General features: G+C 40.8%; 1 protein-coding gene across 5 annotated transcripts in view; it reads right to left on the bottom strand.

Moving 5' to 3' along the window:
- LOC100643304 overlaps positions 1-18,577 on the bottom strand; it is a 316,203-nt gene that overhangs the window by 142,897 nt on the left and 154,729 nt on the right. For all 5 annotated transcript variants that reach the window (XM_048413546.1, XM_003401592.4, XM_020867214.2 and 2 more), the window contains one exon: positions 14,012-14,089. In XM_048413546.1, coding sequence (XP_048269503.1) covers positions 14,012-14,081 — 70 coding nt within the window. In that variant the 5' untranslated portion in view covers positions 14,082-14,089. The remainder of the gene's footprint in view (positions 1-14,011; positions 14,090-18,577) is intronic.

Raw genomic sequence — 18,577 nt, 5'->3', positions numbered from 1 at the left:
ATCGTACAAACCGAGCTTGTCGTCAAAAGTTTACCTGTGCCGTGATCATGAAACGAGCCGACTCGCAACAGCCAATTGGAACAAGGAACGCTGGCGAACTCGTTATGCTTAAGAAATTTTGCTGTGGTTTTGATTTTTCTCTGCTTCGAGAAGCTTTAGTTCAGAATGATCTTTATTATTCTGAAACTTTTTTCAAGTTATATAAAATATAAAAATGGCACTTCAATAGGAAGATCCCGAGGACCAGCAACGGATATAAAATTCTTTCGTTAAAATGCACGCTAGATGCATGTTCTCGTTCAGTTGCGTATTTATATTCACGGTTCACGGGGTGGTTTTGGCCGTTGATAACGCGGCTTATCCACGCTCAGCCAGCATAATATACTTTTCGCCATTACGCAGCTTAACGGTGAATCCGATGATGGGGGCCACGTCGACAGGCTTTTTAATATTTGAAAAGTTTATTATGGCGTCGGGGAATGGCGTTTACGCTGCATTTATCAGTGATTCGTCAGGCTTGTGCACGCGTGTCTATTTTCGCCCCATTGAATCGAACGACTCTAGCCGCAAATTCGCAGATTTACTATTTTCAAATGATTTCATTCCAATAACTGAATAAAATTATTCTTCGCGTTTGAAGCTAATTTTGTGTAAAAATATATGGATATTTGTTCATCAACTTGGATAACTCATAAAATTCAAACGAACGTAATAATACTCATCTTAATTTCAGTTTTAATCTGTGAAATGTGCACTGCAATATCATAATACTGAGTAATCAGGTACAATGCCGAGTAATCTCCCTTTTGAATGCAAGCATTCTTTTACAGAATTTATTTTATCTCCTTCTAGAATTAATAATAATAAAAATAATTTTAATATATTTAATGTGATAATTTCATAATAGTAGATTTGTAATACTAATAAAGCTGCAAAATGTTGCAACATAAATATAACGAAATAATTCTGTTATTAACAAAATCCGTAGTAGTAACAATAATAAAGTGAAACATTAGTAACAACTATAGTGCACAAATGGTTTTAGTAATGGAAATTCTCGTGAAAGACAAAGACACATAAAAAAATCAATACTTTCGTTAATTCTAATAATCAATAAATTAAAATCATTCTCTGGCCAAATGAAACCATTAACCTCGTATAATAAACACAAAGTTAACTACGGCAAGCAGATGGTAACCACAGTATAGTTAACCTACGTTTTAAAATCCTCTACTACCTACAATCTCAAAGATATTGAAACGAACCTTTGAGGACACGTACTTTTTGGAACGTGGAATAAATTAAGCTCAATTATTTCTTCCCAAAGTATATTTCTCCAGAAATAAAATACGGGAAAAATCGTAAATTTGAGGAAATTTCGATTCACGATTGCGTGTGTCCAACCGAGTCGTGCGGTAGAATTTTTGGTTTCGTTAAAAGCAGCATTTTTCCATCGTCTCTTGGCTTCAGCTTTTTGCAGGTTAGCGACACTCGATCGATTTCCCGGTGAAATTCCAGGGAACTTCAGGAATTGTTAATGTATCGCTGCCTTTGAGAGTCGGTCGTTTTTAATGTTTCAGTTTTCGTTGAAATTCCGAATTGCTGGTTATTCGTCTCTCTCGAGGCCGAAGAATTATTCAAGTTTTTCGAGAGTTTTTAATGGTTCGCCTGTTTCGCCTCAAAGTGAGCCGGTATTTCCAGGAATTTCTTCCTTCGTCCGATCCGGCAGGTTAGAATTCATGAATGCTGCTCGACTGGTAAACCACCCGAAATTTATCAGCGTATAAAAATTCGTAAAGAACCAAGAACGCGGCAACTACCGTCGACTATTTGCTATTTCCTTTTATATTACCCTCGCAAATTACCTAACCTATAAACAACGCGGAAGCTTTTCACCACTCGAATTTTCAGTATACATATATCGAGGAAACAAATTGCTATGCGTACTAACGAATTTGGGTTAGGTTGAAAGAAATATAGGTTACAATTTTCAACATTCAGAACGATTAATATGGGTGCCATCTGCTCTATACACCAACTCTAACTGTAGAGTTTCAATAAATGCAATAGAAAACAAAGAATAAAATAAAATATTAGTTTCCATTAAATTTTAGGTTAGGAGTAGTTTGGATTAACTGATTCGAGTTATATATTATACATATTAAATTAATTATAATTATATATACAGGCATTAAAGGAAAGTGTAGACAAGTTTCATTTACAAACGAATTCCTAAAGAACCTAACCTCTTTTCAAATAGAAAATTTAGACAGGAAATATAGTTTAGAACTCTAATAGACACCAGCGCCATCTACGTTACCAATATCCCGAATTTCCTTGCAAAATAGCGAAGAAACACGTAGAACGGATGTTATTGAAAGAAAGAAGAGTCTGAGCGTCGACGATCAGCTAATTAGGATGAAAAAGCAAGTTCGACAGGGTGGAGAGAGGGCGCGAGGCTAGGATCTTCGCTTCAAATTTCCAAGTGCACACATCGCTAACTAGGTTACGTAATACAATTAGCGCCTCCGCTAATTTCTCAGCGCCGACTAGGCAACCCAGCCAGGATGGTAGTTCACTATTAATGGGCAAATACAAAGCGTCGACTATCTGGGACGGCTGTTCTCTCTCCTCCCCTAACCTTCTCTCAGCCTCTCCTATCAGCAGAGACAGTGTTCCAGCACGGTTTACACGTGAAATTGCGCTCGCGCACGCGTCTCACGATGCGTTCGCCCCGCGTGCACTTACGTTCACGAGGAAAACTATTAAGAAGTGGGCGTGACTCCGTGGAAGGGACGCGAATCGATGTAATTACTGGAATAGTGTTGGTTGTTTGACGTTTAATTGGAGCATCCACGGCTGAGTTTTTGTTTATTCTACGGCGAATTATTGGTTCCAGAGTATTTACGCTGGCGTTCGGCCGCTTTCAAAGGCTGGCTTGAGGATAATTGCCTCTAATTGAAACTTTATGCATCGGGGACTTTCGAAGTCGCACAACTTTCAGATTGCTGATCGCAATAAGTTTATATCGGTGCCTTTATGAAGCAGAAATGTCTGCAGGCTATACAGGGTGTCTTGTGATATGTGGAACTCATTTTAAACATTAATTCTATGCCTGGAAATAATGAAAAAAGTTTATACAAATATACATCCTGCCTATCCTTAGATGTGACTAGTTTCGCGTTCTTTTATTTTAGATCTAATTGGCCGTTTTGCATTTCCAGACAAGCTTGGAGATATCGTGTCTTTATCTAGTCACTAGGCATTTCTAACAATAAATCGTGATCCCTTATGTTTCAATAATAAATTTATTCGCATATATAGAAACACCAGTTTATTGATTCAAAATATAGAATTTAATAAATACAGTTGCTCGTCCACTACCGAAAACGATCATGTATCATTTATATTCCCAACTCATTTCAAACCAGGCCAATTTTTCCCAGCCACGTTACAAACTACCCTTGCCACGCTTTTAGAGAAGAGAAACGCGTCCTCACGGAAAACGAATAATAATAGCAACAGTAAAATAAAAAGGAGCAAAACGACGGCGAAAAAAAAAGAGGAAAAAAGATGCAAGTCCAACGAAGCGAAATACCGTACCGCTGCTGTTGAAGGCTCAGCGCCGACCGAGTTTTTCAGCGTGGCATTACCGATTTATATTTTATATATAAATCGCCGGATTTACCGTCGGATATGTGCGTTTTTAGTGTATATCCTTGCAGCGAGAATGCACTCCGTCAAACGTTCCCTCGCTCGGGAGAAACATGGAAAAACGTGGCCCGTATTTTCCGCCTTTCTGTTTTTCACCAATCCCATCCTCTGCTCTTTCCTAGCATCCCTGCCGTTTTTCGTTCCCCGCGCTCTGTTTCTCCGTGCTTTTTGCCGTGAAGGGTGCAAAAGCAGCAACGGGGATGGAAAGTGTTTCAGGTGAGTGGAGTCGAAGCGCAAAAGAGGGTGTGAGCGGTGATCGGTGAACTTTTTACAAGGTTTAGACTTTTATTAAATCGCGAACACACACACACACACAGTTCGAACCAAATAATGGTTTCTACTTGTCTCATGGCTGAAAGTTTGCCTAGACGTTGTCAGGAAATAATCGCTAATGTTGGACGTTGGACACGTTGTTAATTAAGCGCGTACTAGTTTTTTCTTAATGTACTTTCGATCCGTACAAAATTTTTTACAGAAACAATTGATTTTCATAGAGATATCCCGACCATGCTCTTGTGAAACAGACTGTATATAAGTGTCGTAATTAGACAGCAGATTTTTATGCGTGTATAGGGAATTTGAAATTGCAAAATTGCACAGTGTGTACATAACATGAAAAGGTATGCAAAATATCCAAAGTACAGTAATCTTCTGTTATACTTGATGGGTAAAATTATCAACCACCGAGATTCTACTTTTAATGATATTCCAAAAAATATGAATTTGCATAAAAATTGGGAATTGAGTTATATTAACGTGCACGTACCTTTTGTAGCTATTCTAGGATCTAGAAGTAACGATATGTGCCTCAGAAACGATCTCAGCTGCCATGGAGTCAACCTTCCTTCGAGGAAACTCGGAACTCTCTCATCTCGTACACGACCTTCAACCTAACCTAGCATGCGATCGAAAATTTTCCAATTATCTGAGTAAACGCAGATGGCGCGTCGCTCGCGAGATCATGGCGTGCAAAATTAATCGGATCGGCTCTCGTTCGTTTTCGCTCCGCTCGAAGCGGTCCGAGAAATCTTTTTGCGCGACCCGGGAAAGGGTGAGAAGGAGGAAAAGAAAAGGGAACGATATGTTTCTTTCTTTCTCCGGCGTTCCAGAGGGATCCACGCGCAGGGTTAATCAGAGTCGAGGTAAACAAGCGTACGACCAGCTCGCCTGGTAATTAGTAAGGTCCGTTAAAGTGGATTCCGACACTAGCGCCGCAAAAAAGGAGCGACACGAGGACGATTAAAAGCCTGCTCGACTTGGCGCTCCCTTTTTCGTGTTTCGTCCCCACTGCTGATCTTCGTTTTCAATTCTGATGACAGCGTTTCACAGAAACCATGTTATTCGCGTTTTAATTGGTTTTATTGGCTCCTCGTTTATTTTGAATTTGGTGACCCTCGGTTATTTGGCGTATTGTTAGAAGAAGTGTGATTGGAGTGGATGAAAAATTGAAATGCTCTGACGTAATATTGTATGTAGTCTGTTTTTAGAGAAAATTGGCAATTGGGCAGGTGGATGTTATAGATTTCATTTTTAAAACTCGGAGTGAATTCTATGTTCGAAATGGGTTTGATGTTTTTGTAAAAGATTAATCGGTAGGTTGATATTGTAGGGGTTTTGTTCGAAATATTTTTTTCTATACTACATATATGTATTATATTAACTATATATATTAACAACTATATAACGAAATGTTATTTAAAAGGAATCAGAGGATTGTCATCACTTTGATCTTTTCCTCCATTCCTTGTATCTACTGTCTTTTTTACTAATTTTATCAGAGATATTTTTCAGTATCAATGTGGTTTCGAAATATCTCAGTTTCTAGAACCGAGATCTATCTCTCTGCTACCACAAATCCACTAAAGTGTCAGGATACTTATGAGGGATGAAATACGCCGTAAAAGAAACAGGATCCAATCTTCTTTCATTCTATGTCTGTCTACGAAATTTCAAGGTATACTACCAGACAATTATTACCCTCGTCCAAGGCAGTTGGACTGAAAAGACTACAAGCGAGGATCGCTGTTGAAAATCGCTTCAGAAGCTGTTCATTCACGGGCAAGGCCGCTCTCTCTTAATTCCCTTCGAGATATCCCGTCTCGTCGAGCGAAAGAAATCCGATTAGCAGGCCGCGGCGGTGCCCCTGAGCCCGTGAATCATAAAAATACACGGGATTACAAAGGGGCTGATGATTATCAACGGGGGAGCGCCGAGGATGTTTCACCTGGCTGCACCTTATCTCTCGTACACGTGTTCTCTCGTAACCAAAACTGGATTCCACGGATCAAGTGTATTTTACCATTACCTTTATTATTGTTTTATGCTATTTGTTGAATATTAAAGTGTACCGTAGTCTATACTAAAGTACATCGTTAGTTTATGGCAGCCTATAACTATAATCAATATAATAATAAATATAATAATAAATAACAAATAACTAATATACTGGACTAACTAATAATCTAGACTATATTACGTTATAGTGACATACTATATTTGATCTCAATAAAATTATACGATCTGCAAGCAGAGAATGAGTCCGAACGATACGTGGAGGGAGGTCGTGACTACGACTCCTCGTGTCCACCCTCTGATTCTTGGTTTCACACTCGGTCGAGCGGGAAAAGGAGAGGATGACAGGGTGACGAGGCTGGATGAGGCCTAGTCGTGCGTGCAACCCTACATTGTTTGCATTCAGAACTGTTCGAATGACGTTGAACAGAGATAGAGGATGGCAATCCGTGTGAATTATCTTTGGAAATGGTTAGAAAAGCGTCTTCTTGGTTTGGGAACGATGATCATAAAACATCTTTATTCTAGAAATATTAGAGAAAAGTCGTCGTGCCGTGGTCTTAACGTCAGTAATAATTATTTAATCTGTGTACGAAGACAATAGTAGAATCTATGTTTTAGAAACTTTCACGTTCAAAGAGTTGGAGCTTCTCAAGACAAACACATTATCCACCAACGTCACGCCTTCCTCTCAATTTATACAACTCGGTCCACAAAAACGGAGAATCGCGTAAAAGAGGGAAGAAAGGAGGTCGCTAAATCTTCATAGTGTTTCAATTACCTAATTGAATTCTCCCGCGTGCCAAGTCGGTCGCCATCGTGGCGTGAGCCAACTGGCTTCCTCGTAGGTTAAAACACGAGTAAACATTTTTAATTTGCCCGACACTATTAAAAGGTAAATAGAAAAATAAGAAATGAAATTTGCGTATGTTTTCGTTGAAAGTTTCGATTCCATCGCACGTTACGTTTATCATCGCTATAAGAATATTTGGTCGCCTTTGGTCGCCTTGAATGAAGTATCATAAAAGCTGCGATGGTGAAAATTTATAAAAAAAAAAAAAAAAAAAAAAAAACAGACAACAACAACAAACACAGAGGAGCCTAAAAATTGGAAGTCGAGTTTACAATATCTTCTGAAAATATTTTATATATATACCCAAACACTCGCAATCTCTAACCCAAACTGCTCAGACGCAAAAGATCAACTGAAATATCGAAGCCTAAAGTTGGAAGTCGGGCAGCTTCCAAAAACATTTCACGAATGTATCAAAAAAAAAGTGAATCAAAAAATGAATCAAGCACGAGTATCCAAGCCTAGAAATCGGAAGTCGTGTCTGCAACACCTCTCGAAAAAAAGATCTCTCTACAAGAGCGATTATCTCGCAACCCATCGCTATCATTGCCTCACAAGCCATTAACCAAAAACGTCGGGCACCAAGGATCGTCCGCGTGTAACGTTAATTCCGGAGGGGCACACATACGCGCGCATGGATGTACACTTTCGTTGGAAAGTTACAAAACCGCCAGAATCAGGGACGAGGTACGAACGAATTCAACGTTCCGCTTCGGGCCATCGTCTCTCTCTCTCTCTCTCTCTCTTTCCCTCATTCCTTTTTCATCCTGTCTTTCTCCTTCTCTGGTCCCTTTCCACGGCCCCGGCAACGGTCTGTAAACGTGCATTTTCATCGTCGCAAAATTAGTTCTCTTCCGATGAAAAAGCTTACTTCTATCGGGGAAGAGAGCGCGCGTGCAACCCCCCTTTTTTCCCCTGTGTAGATTGCTTCAAAGCAAATACTCGCCCTGACCCCTCGCCCCTCGCTCTCAAGGTATGGCCCCGCGAGGAAATTACGGGAACCGGAGGTAAATCTAACGAATTTCCATTGTAACGCGATGCAGCCAGCCAGCCTGCAGGCTTCATCTTGATTTTTCGAGACAACGCCAGACTCTTTCAGCCGTGGATGCTGTATATCGATCCGGTTACCGACCATGGGTCTCTTGTGTTTTCCCGCTGTGATTCCTTCGTCTGTTGCACGTAGGTGCACGCGTGTGAAAATTTGATCGAGGGATCGATAGGAACGCGATAGGAATTGGATCAAATAGTGAAGATTATGTGCGGATTTTCATGCTTTTATGAGAAATCTCTAACACTTCTAAAACCGATGTAATATGCGCAAATGTACAACAAGCATGAATTTCTTCAAACGTTCATTCAGTGATTCTGATGGAATCATTGCAATTCAGGAATGCGTATATTTATAAGAAATTACAAAACAGTGGCTCAAGACAGCAAATTCCTATAAAGTCAGTAATCGAAGAGACGTTTTTATTCCTGCATCCAAACCAAAAGACTGAAAACCGTGTTCGACATTCTCGCCCATAGCCATCCTTTAACAGCAAGTCGAACATAGACTAACATACAACAACCATGAAATCCCCCAATTATTTCTCTAACGATCGCGGTGGAATCTTCTGCAGCGGCGATCGAATTATTTGTTAGAGCGTCTCGCAAAGCGAAGAAGGCTCAACTCCTCAGAGTAGGAGAGAAAAAGGTCAACAGTTAGTTCCAGTAGGATCGTGTCGCGCAACCACGTCGTCGACAACGGTCTTTACATCATTGTCCCACGGGAATCCATACCATTAACGAGTTTCGAGCTTCTTACTTTCCATCCGCTGAACTCTCGGGGCGATCCTCTGAAGTGTCGCCTAGGCGATGTGCTTCAATCGACAAAGACGGCTTCCGCGAGGCTCGAACCTGCCAATTAAGGTAGTTATCAAATTCAATGGCTCAAAGGGAATCGCTGATCACGGGAACTGAATATAACCAGGGACATCAGGACGCCAGGACTTGCTAACCTTTTTTACGCTGTGTCGTCTTTTAGCCTGTTCCACTTGGAAGATCGATGTAAGAAGCTTCGAGCTTCTTGGATCGCGCCTTATAAACGACTCGGAAGTCGTTTGTGCTTGTCGTCATTAAAACAGCCTTTGCCTTCGTCTGATCGCTTCTTCAGACGTTTAGCGTACTTGCCGATGCTTCGAAGTGTGGGCTTTTCGCTGCTTGGCAATACAAGGAGTGAGGAGAAAAAATGATTGGAGGATACTCTTAATACAAAGTTATTACGACAGTCTTGTGTACAAAGTGTGCTCGCAAGGATGATATAATTTGCAAGAGGATGAGTTCAGATCTCTCCTCGATGAATTTCTGAGCAACACAACGTAATAATTAATGTTATTGCTAACAACTTGTGTCCCAACACGGTGAGGCTACCTTTTCTGATAAAACGTTCGAAAAACAAAAATTCTTTCTTGGAACAAGAAAAAAAGAGAGAAAGAGAAAGAAGAAAGCGGCAAGAGCTTCAGATAGTAGAAAGAGTCAACTTGATAATATTTTCAGATAGCCACGTCTCATTTTCAGAAACTGGAACGCCTAAACTAACCTTCGTATTATGAAGTGCAACGAAAGAAGAGAATTGGTCAAGCGTTTAAAGTGTCCTCCTTTGACGTCGTTTTGTTAACCAATGGCGATCGTTCGTTGAAAATTCTCCAAGCGACCGTGATTGTCATCGACGCGTGAAAAATATGTAAGGGGTTGAAAGTTACTGGCAACAATGGACTTGGAACAGAGTCCCAGCGTCATTGTTCTCCTGACGGCCATTAACAAGTTCGTAGCTACTTAGCCGACGTCCGCTAGTTTGCAAAGCGATGGCGCTTCAATCGAGAAGCGGCAGTCTTTCCATGTCATCAATTAGCTGGAAAATACCGTGGCACGTCAAAAAGTGAATCATTAACGATTGCAGTGTTCCCTGGAATACTGAGGTGGCCTGTTCTTTTCCAATGTTAGCCTGTTCCTCTCGGTTCAACTTGGTCCTCCTCATATTTGTCTTTCTTGTTTCTTCCTTTCAGACATTATTTATTCAAAGATCAATAGTTTCTACAATCTATGTGACGATTATTATTTTCGGACTGTCTATTGTTTTCATCATCTTTTTCATTTTAAATCCCCAAAGAGTCCCTTTTCAGAAAAAATGTAAAGATTCCTTATATTTAAATCTATCTATATGTTCCTTTTCGAATCTATATTTCTAGGGATCGTCGTTTTTCTTCTCAGCCTTCATTTACTAAATCCTTAAACTCCTCTCTAGATGCGTTTTTACGAAGACGAAGGCTGGATTCGAAACAATTACTCCTCGCAGAGGGTGACAGATGGGTCGATAGCCTTTCCCTGCGTTCTGGCACGCGTTCCAAGTCATGTTCCCCAACCCTTCTACACTCGATTCGCCACTTGTCCGACGGTATGCGACTCGTTTAACGTCGTACAGGCAAATCTTCGTGACAATCCCTTCGTGTTCATCGGTCTGGCAATTCACAACGCGGTCCCCAGACACGCGGACACTGTTCTCAGGGCCAAAGTGCAATCACCCTCTGCTAGGTTGCTAGAGGGGCAAAGGAACCGCATCGGAGAACTCGACGAGACTTTCCCCTTTCGACTTAATTGGCGGCTTCGAGACTAACGGCGCCGGCCGTCTACGTCGATTGAAGTGCCGCTTTGGCCACGTTCGTCGACTAAGAAGCTGGAAACTCGTTAATGGTCCTCGCGAAACAATCGATCGTCCCTCCGGATCTCGCTCATTTCCTTTTTTCTTTTGTTTTCGAATGGCTACGCGAATTGACGAATTCTTTTGGATAAAATGGAGATTCTAATGGACATGGCCTCTATCGAAATTGTAATTCGATTTCTAAAAAGTTCAGCTTTCTTATCGGCAGCTTTCTCGCTCTCGTTTCGTTCATTCGCAGCAATATTTGCGTTATTTTCTAATAAATCGCCACGTACATCAGTTCTGTTTGTCACGATTATACAAAAAAGGTTTAGCAAATTCAGGTTTCAATAGAAATTGATAAATGGACCAAATACTGTGGGCAGAAGAACAACGAAACGTGTGCGGTTAGTTAGTCCGATGGCGAGTTACGTATGCGCTAGCTAATTGCGGCGATTAGGTACATAAGTAGCTAGAGGACTAGACTTGGAAGTGGGTCAACATGTTTCAGTTCCGTGAGTGTCAAAAACCGAGTACCCATAGTTTGAAAACCGTCTGGGCTACGTAATAGTTTACGAAGATGCTACGCTATAGTGATTCTGTAGATTACGTATAGATATTTAGGTAAGGGTCAGTTAGGTTTCAAAATTTGTGCAAGGTACCATTAGGGGCGAAGAGTATTTTAAATTATAATCGAGTTTGGCTAAATTTTTAAGACACGGATAATACATAGTCAAAGTTTAAGAATTCACAAAGCAGAGGAAAAGTTGGTTGAAAATATGATTAATCAGAAACGTATAACAACCAATATGATGCTTGATATTTACCATAAATGATTTTACGAAATATCCAAGACTGTATAATTTAATAAAAGGCACTTTCCAACCATCTGTTAGAAGCTTAAGCGAGACTTAATATGACTAACAGACTCTTACGAGCGAACTAAATAAGTTTCACATGAAACTATGTTGCCTAGCTGCTGCACTGGAATCAGCCACTTTTAACGATAGTAATAAGCTACGCTAAGGAATTTATTACACGCGCGACCAGCAGATATAGCATATTCCTAATGGTGCATAATGTCCCGGAACGAGATCGTAATCCAGATGAAGATTACCATTTCGACCATTCAGAACAATTTCGTCTACTATACGATTACGATCCTTTAAGCTGTTTATTACCGAAGTTAGCAGCGGCCGGGAAATATTTACGCGCTTCCGGCTTATCTCTTACAGTTCTTTTACGGTCCATTCACATGCAAATTAGCCGTATAGCACTAGAATACTACGTAACGATAGGAATTCGACGTTCCTTTGCTTAATGTCTACCAATCGATCAATCGACCGATCACTACCCAGTTTTCCTTCTACTGCTTTAGTTACGAACTTCCCAAGTCACTTTTCCTACTTTTACGTTAGCACATTTCAGGATCGATATTTAAACCAAGAGCCAATTTTAATATCTCTTCCAATTTATTTGGATTGTTTCTAAAAATATTTTTAGCTGTTTCTATTTATTCTAGTATTCTACTTTCATATTATTTCCGATCTATTCTAGGGCCTATACTGTATTCTCGTGATCTCTAAAATTTGTATAAACGAGCTCGTGCTTCCCCGAACTTCCACAAATTATTTTTACAATACAATCGTAATCACATTATGACATTTTTAGATATACATTTCATAAGCTCTGACAACTTTTGTACAGATCGAATGACGTCTCTCCCAACTATTTTTAGATGTTTTTACAAAATAGAATAGTTACATAACCTCGATAAAACAAACTCAAATTTCCTAACTTCTATCCAGCCCTAAAAGGTCACCATTCGATGATTAATTACGCAAGGAATAAAAGCAATAAGAACAACATGTTCTCCTGCTTTGGTATTTCCTCCAGAACAGAAGGGACGCGAAGTATAATAATTTATCCGAACACGTGGTGCCTGCATGAGGACAGGATTAAAGCACCGTACACACAGTGCGAGGCTTGTTTCCGCTGCGAATATAGAAATGCAGCAGGTTGCATGATACACCGTTGCGAAGATCGCTATTATGAAGCTCCCATATTCCAAATTCTTATAAATTTAACACCTTCATATTCCAACTTCTCATAGTTGGAAACTTGCACATTCGAAATGTCTTAAACTAGAAATTAAATAGAAAGTAGGTGGAAAGTGCACAGCTTATAATTTGTCACTTGTCTAATATCCTATTTTATAACTAAACATTTTATAATTAATATATTAACTAATATACCATTATATAGTATTTATTATAAATATTATATAATATCGCACTAGTTAAATTCTGAGGCAAGAAGAGGCAGACCTCGAGTTATGCAATGAGGTATGAAAGTATCATTGTATGCAGAATGCTCAAAGATCCTCAGTTGACTGTGCGTTAGCTCTAAAGGAATGATCCATGCCAGCCCGCTATATTTCCTCAACTATAGCATCTCATACAAATATAGCAACTCATCCTGTCCTGGTGTTATTCTCGCGAACGTTTCACGCCAGACTCCGTGCAACAAGGGGTGGATTAAGGTCTTTTGCGCTCCGTCCACAGTCGGACCAGGCTAATAGAAAGAGGAAAGTGGATCCAATTCGACTGTTTTTCTGGCCTGGATGCCCCGTTTTCACGGCTCGTTGCACGAAACTGAGGGGTGGCATGGCGTGGCGTTCTGTTTGCACCCTTCCATGCACCCCCTTTACGAACTGTCGATCGACGGGATGATTTACGATGCTATAATAGCGGCCGGAAATCGTGGCGCCGGTTTTACCGTCCGGTTCAACCCTTTGACGACTTGTGATGCGGTCGAGAACATTTATTAACGAGTAACTTTCCTCGAGTGATCGTCTTGTTACAGTTTTTCCAATTTGGGGATGTTGAAGAGGAGAGATTTATGGATCGCTAGAAAGTGTGTTTTTCGGTGAATCGAAGGTTTTCGGGGGTTTCACAAGAGCATTGGTCCAACGTGGCGATTCCACGTTATGGGACTATAGTACAATATTCTGGTTTTCATGTTTCGTGTATAATAAATAGAGTGTGAATTTCAAGTAGACGTATTATTTGTAAATTAGGAACTTGTCTCTTTTTTCTACCAGAAATTATTATTTCAAATTTATTATACTATCATTTTAAGAACGTCGACCGGAGCGTCGAAGAGCGTGCAACTTTTAGAATTTCCAATATTTGTTTGTCTCGCAAGAAAAATTGTTCTGCTTTTAAAATTCATCATAAATTGTTCAATAGATCGTGAATTTTGTAGGTTAAATGACGAAATAGGGGGTCTATTTCGAGGATAATGGAGTTGAGTATGAAAAAGGAGCTGTACGCTAATTTATTCCCCGATGGCAGCAAGAAAGGTATTCATCGGCCTGTCACACGGTCGATGCGCGGAATAACAAGATGATTGCGGACGATATAATTTATTCCGCGATTACAGGATAAGAAACAGCAAGAATAACCACTTACAGGCATGCGATGCACCAAGGATGCACGAATGCGGCAGCAGAAAGCAAGTCAGCACTAATGGCCACTTCATCTTCGAATCTGAAACAGTAAAAATAGAAAGAATCAGGTCAGAGATCGTCTAATATATTAATAACAACTCCTTAAAGTCTCTCTCGACGTAATTTTAAATTTGTATTATTAGCTCAGAATTTAGAATGTACATGGAGACAGATACAAGAGTCTGGTCGTTATACAATTTGGTAACTTACTCTGGAATTTTTCTTTCCTTTGCAAAAAAGAAGATATAAAAATGCGTCCTACTTTCAAACAAACATTCAACATTCCAAAATACACTTTCATGATTAATTTTATTTTAAAACGCCGGAAGTCGTTAGAAATGTCCTCGCTTTAATTAATAATGTTCGCTTCGATCTCGTCAGATTTGTCTTCCCAAATTTTTGTAAACACAAACCTCAAGATTCCTGCGATTGCATCAATAGCTAATATTACATATTGAGAATGTAGCAGCTAAGTTTCAGATACTTAAGAGCTCAGAAACTCAATTACAAACTGTCTTCCCAAGGAAAAATAGTCCATCACCGAATTTCCAATCGTCTGATGCATCGAATGCTCGGCACAGGGGTCATTATCCAGTTTCTGTCGAGCGAAAGAATGACCAGTGGAACAGTTTTGGCTGGCGTGGGCCTTCCCCTAATTGCAGGCCATCGATGTTTGGAAACGAACACGGTGGTTCACATTAAATCGCCACGAGTGTGCTGTTTCTCAGACTTTCGTGAGGGGTTGTTGAATAAACCGTACATCCTAGATAAGTATAGAAGGCCAAAGCTTGATATTAGGCTGAACGTCTGCTCAGCTCTCTCCACTCTATTTTTCTGTCATTTCGAATCGATCAGCTCGCCTAACTGCTTCCGCAGTTAGGCTCCAGCAATGGAAGGCTTTTTATAAGCGACGTTAATGTCTAGGACGTGTTTCTTGGGAATAGGTAATTAGAAAGGGGAATTTCAGACGTTTGCCTTCGGGGCACGAGGCGATTGGCAATCGCGATGAGGTTAGGGGACTGCGTAGGTGGCGCTACTTACGATTTTCGATCAGTTACGGTTAGTTTATCGACGCGTATAATTTATTAATAGTCTCAGTGATCCTTACATTTCTATATTTCTATGTTAGTTCGATTTTGGCAGACAACAACATTTTTTTAAAGATTTAAAAAGATATTTAGATAAATTAACCTCGTCATTTTATCGCACGTGTTAGCGGTTACATCTTACAATTATACAATTAAGACAAACTTAATAAGTCATACAATATCATTAATAGGGTGTAGAAAGAAACTTTTTGTAAATTGTCTGAGCAGCTCGAGTTCGAAGTCATCAAACGAAATAAATCAGGCGAGCTCTCTCGGCCCAATTTCAAAGTCCTAGAAGCAGGCAATGGAACAGGGGTATCGTTCGTAGGAATCCAATTCAATGCAATCGAGCGAGAGCGACGCGAAACAATTCGCGACGATGGAAGGGAGATCAATGTTTCAGGAATATCGAACCGGAGGGTAGCCATAAATTCGCCATCTCCTCGAGATCCTTGGAAACCGCGTCACGAACAAACAGTTCCGTCGCGTCCGTGGCGCATCTTCCATCTGATCTTCCTTCCTTTTGTATTGAGAGAAGAAAAAAGACGCTAGCAACGAGGACATGGAGAGAAAGCACGAAGCTAATATCTACGGGCAAGCTTTTATTTTTCTTTATTAGCTGGATATCATGAACGACCTATCGACGGTGTCTGGTATCTGGCAAATTCTATTCTCGGCTCACATTCTTTCGTGTGTGACTCGCGAAGAAATATATGTGTTAAAAAATACGAATTTGCACAAATATCTGCAGCCTGCTAGTAATATTCACGTCTGTTTCATTCTCTGCATCTCCTATAACCAACATGAGCTTGACTTCTCTCTCTAATTTCCGAAAAGAAAGAAAACATCAACCCCATCCTTACGTTCGAAAGTCCGAATTATACTAATCACATCGACACCCATCCTGCCCACTATCTCCCACCTAATCAACCCCTCTATATTTGCCCCAATCTCTAAAAAAGAATCCACCAGTTTCCAAGAACAATACCAGAAGATCAGCCAGAGGGAGAGCAGAGGGCTATTCTCGGCAAAACATTGCTCGCAGAACACAACGCAGTGGAGGAGAAAAGGACAGTGTCATCACCGGGAACAGCACAAAGAGACGCGGCTAAGTGGAAGAGAGTCCGGTAATTTGCTTTCACCGCGAAGAATAAAAAGGGGGACGGACGATCAGTGGGCGGATTAAGGAACGCTGAGATTTTCGAAGGAGCGGAAGCTAGCAACGCGGAAACCGGACGTCGAGCAAGGTCTTCCCTTGCTCGTAAGGACAGAAACGGACGGGAGGAGAGTGGAGCTAATATCCTGCAGGAAGAGGAGTCTTTATTTTTCTTTATTAGCCCGGCAACAATGGCGGAGTACGCGCGCCAGTGTCAATGGTCTGGCTTTTCGCAAGCTCGAGCAAGCCTGCGAGCCAACCAAGCGAATAGGACGAGGCCGCATCTGCGGATTCCCCCAGCCAGGGTGGTTCCCCGTCGTCTGCGTCAGAGGAACACATAGCTAGTGGCTACAAGCTGGAAAAGAGTTATGGCAGACCCGGGGAACACGGAGTGGAATGATATTAAAAAACCGAGGGAGGAATTGCGTGGCTTCCACGACACTGTATCACCCGTCGAATTAATGTTGCAGTAAGGACACCTGCTTGTGGCGGATCAGACGCGGGATGACTGTTCTTTGCGATAAACAGCTGGGTCTTCGTATATCTGATTCTGCTTGGATTTTGTGGTTGAATAGTTTTCAGGTGATTAAGGATAAGTCAGGAGATTCGTGAAACCAGTTTGCTATTTAGTTGGATTTTGTGTTTCTATGCTTCTGGAATATTTGCCAGTAACCGAGGATGTTTATTAGATGAATCGTATACACAGATGGATTTTTGGTTAACTGTTCTTTGAAGCTAAACAGCTGCGCCTTGGTATATCTGACGATGGTTGAATTCTGTATCTACATAGATTTTGTGTTTGTATGGTTTTAAGATGTTTGAGGATAACTGAGAAAATCCGAAAATGAAAAACACTCTCGCTCCAAGAGAGTCTCTGAAAAGTGTCCATATCAGAGTCAACGCACCGAGCGTTATCTGTAATCAATAGCATCGCGTCTCACAGTGGCAAAGGATGATCCCAGAGCGTCGCAAAACGAGAAACGCGAGGATCGTGTACATAAGGACGCGAAGGCGTACGTCGTGAAGACCAAGTCGGAGCAGAAAATACAGTACAAAGAGAAAAAAACTGAAAGAGGGAAACAGGGAAAGCGCGGCTCCCAAAGTACGCAGGATAGAAAAAAAGAAAGAACTGAGAAATGGAGGCAGGCGACGAGGAGAAGGAAAGAAAAAGAAGCTGGACGATGCCAGTTAGAAGAGAAACAGACCAAGGAAAGAAGAGAAACATCGCCTAGAGCGTCTCTTCGTGCATCCCCGTGCTGTCTGCCCCTGGTGACTAGGCAACCAACCTCGCTACGACGCTCTTCGGAACTCTTGTTGGTTTCTTCCCTCTTGAACTCTACCTGCTGGCTCCTTTAAACAGCCGTGTGACGCTGTCAGCCACCGTATTACATTCCGTACGCGCTCACACGGTGTTCCCTTAGCGCCTACATGTGTAACAGTCGTTCCAGCCATAGGTGCATCCTAATAGTATGGTCTTTTTTTACCAAATATAGGATTTTTAAGGGGGACGTATGAAACACTGTTTATTTCTTGAAGGAATTTTATACAATGACGAATAGACTGTCGAATTTTAGATATTTACGAGGAATTTAAAATTCCCAAGGAGACGAAAACCAAACAAAATAAGAAGGAAATTTCAGTAACACTTTTGCTATTGATTGACAATTGCTAAATTAAAAAAACTGCTCCGCTGTAAATAATAGAAACTTATCATATTGCTCTCCTATAGTATTCAGATACCATCAATCGTAAAAACAACGAACTGATGATATCTCATCCGATAAATTTAATTCCGTTGCCTTGAGAGATTTGAAAATCGTGATCTCATTTGCATGCATGCACACGGAAAGAAATGCGTTGGAATACGAATCCATTTGTACGGCATCCTGAGGGACGCGATACCGAATAACACGATCCCCTGTGTCGACAACCCCATAATCCAGCCATATACTGTGCGTGCCGTTGCCCGCAGTCTGCGTTATGATACGCGTCGGATTATGTACGCGGCTTAATGTCCCTGCTGACATGGTCGATCGTTGTAACGACTTCACCAATGTTACTACACTTGAGATTGAAACATTCCAAAGAAAATAATAGTAAGCTGTATCTAAGAATTACTAGATTGCAGAAGGTAGATCAGTGTCCCAATATTAACGTAACGAGTCAAATTCGATCCTAAAATTCGTAAAAGTTTCTAATGGATAGGCGAGCTTAATTACATCAAATATTTTCGAATTTGGAGATTCCACCGTGAAGATAAAGAATTCTGCAGCTTGCAGAGTAA

This window comes from Bombus terrestris, chromosome 16 (genome assembly GCF_910591885.1).
Source record: "Bombus terrestris chromosome 16, iyBomTerr1.2, whole genome shotgun sequence".
NCBI lineage: Eukaryota > Metazoa > Arthropoda > Insecta > Hymenoptera > Apidae > Bombus > Bombus terrestris.
The sequence above is the reverse complement of the archived record's forward strand: the minus strand, read 5'-3'. Positions and strand labels throughout refer to the sequence as shown.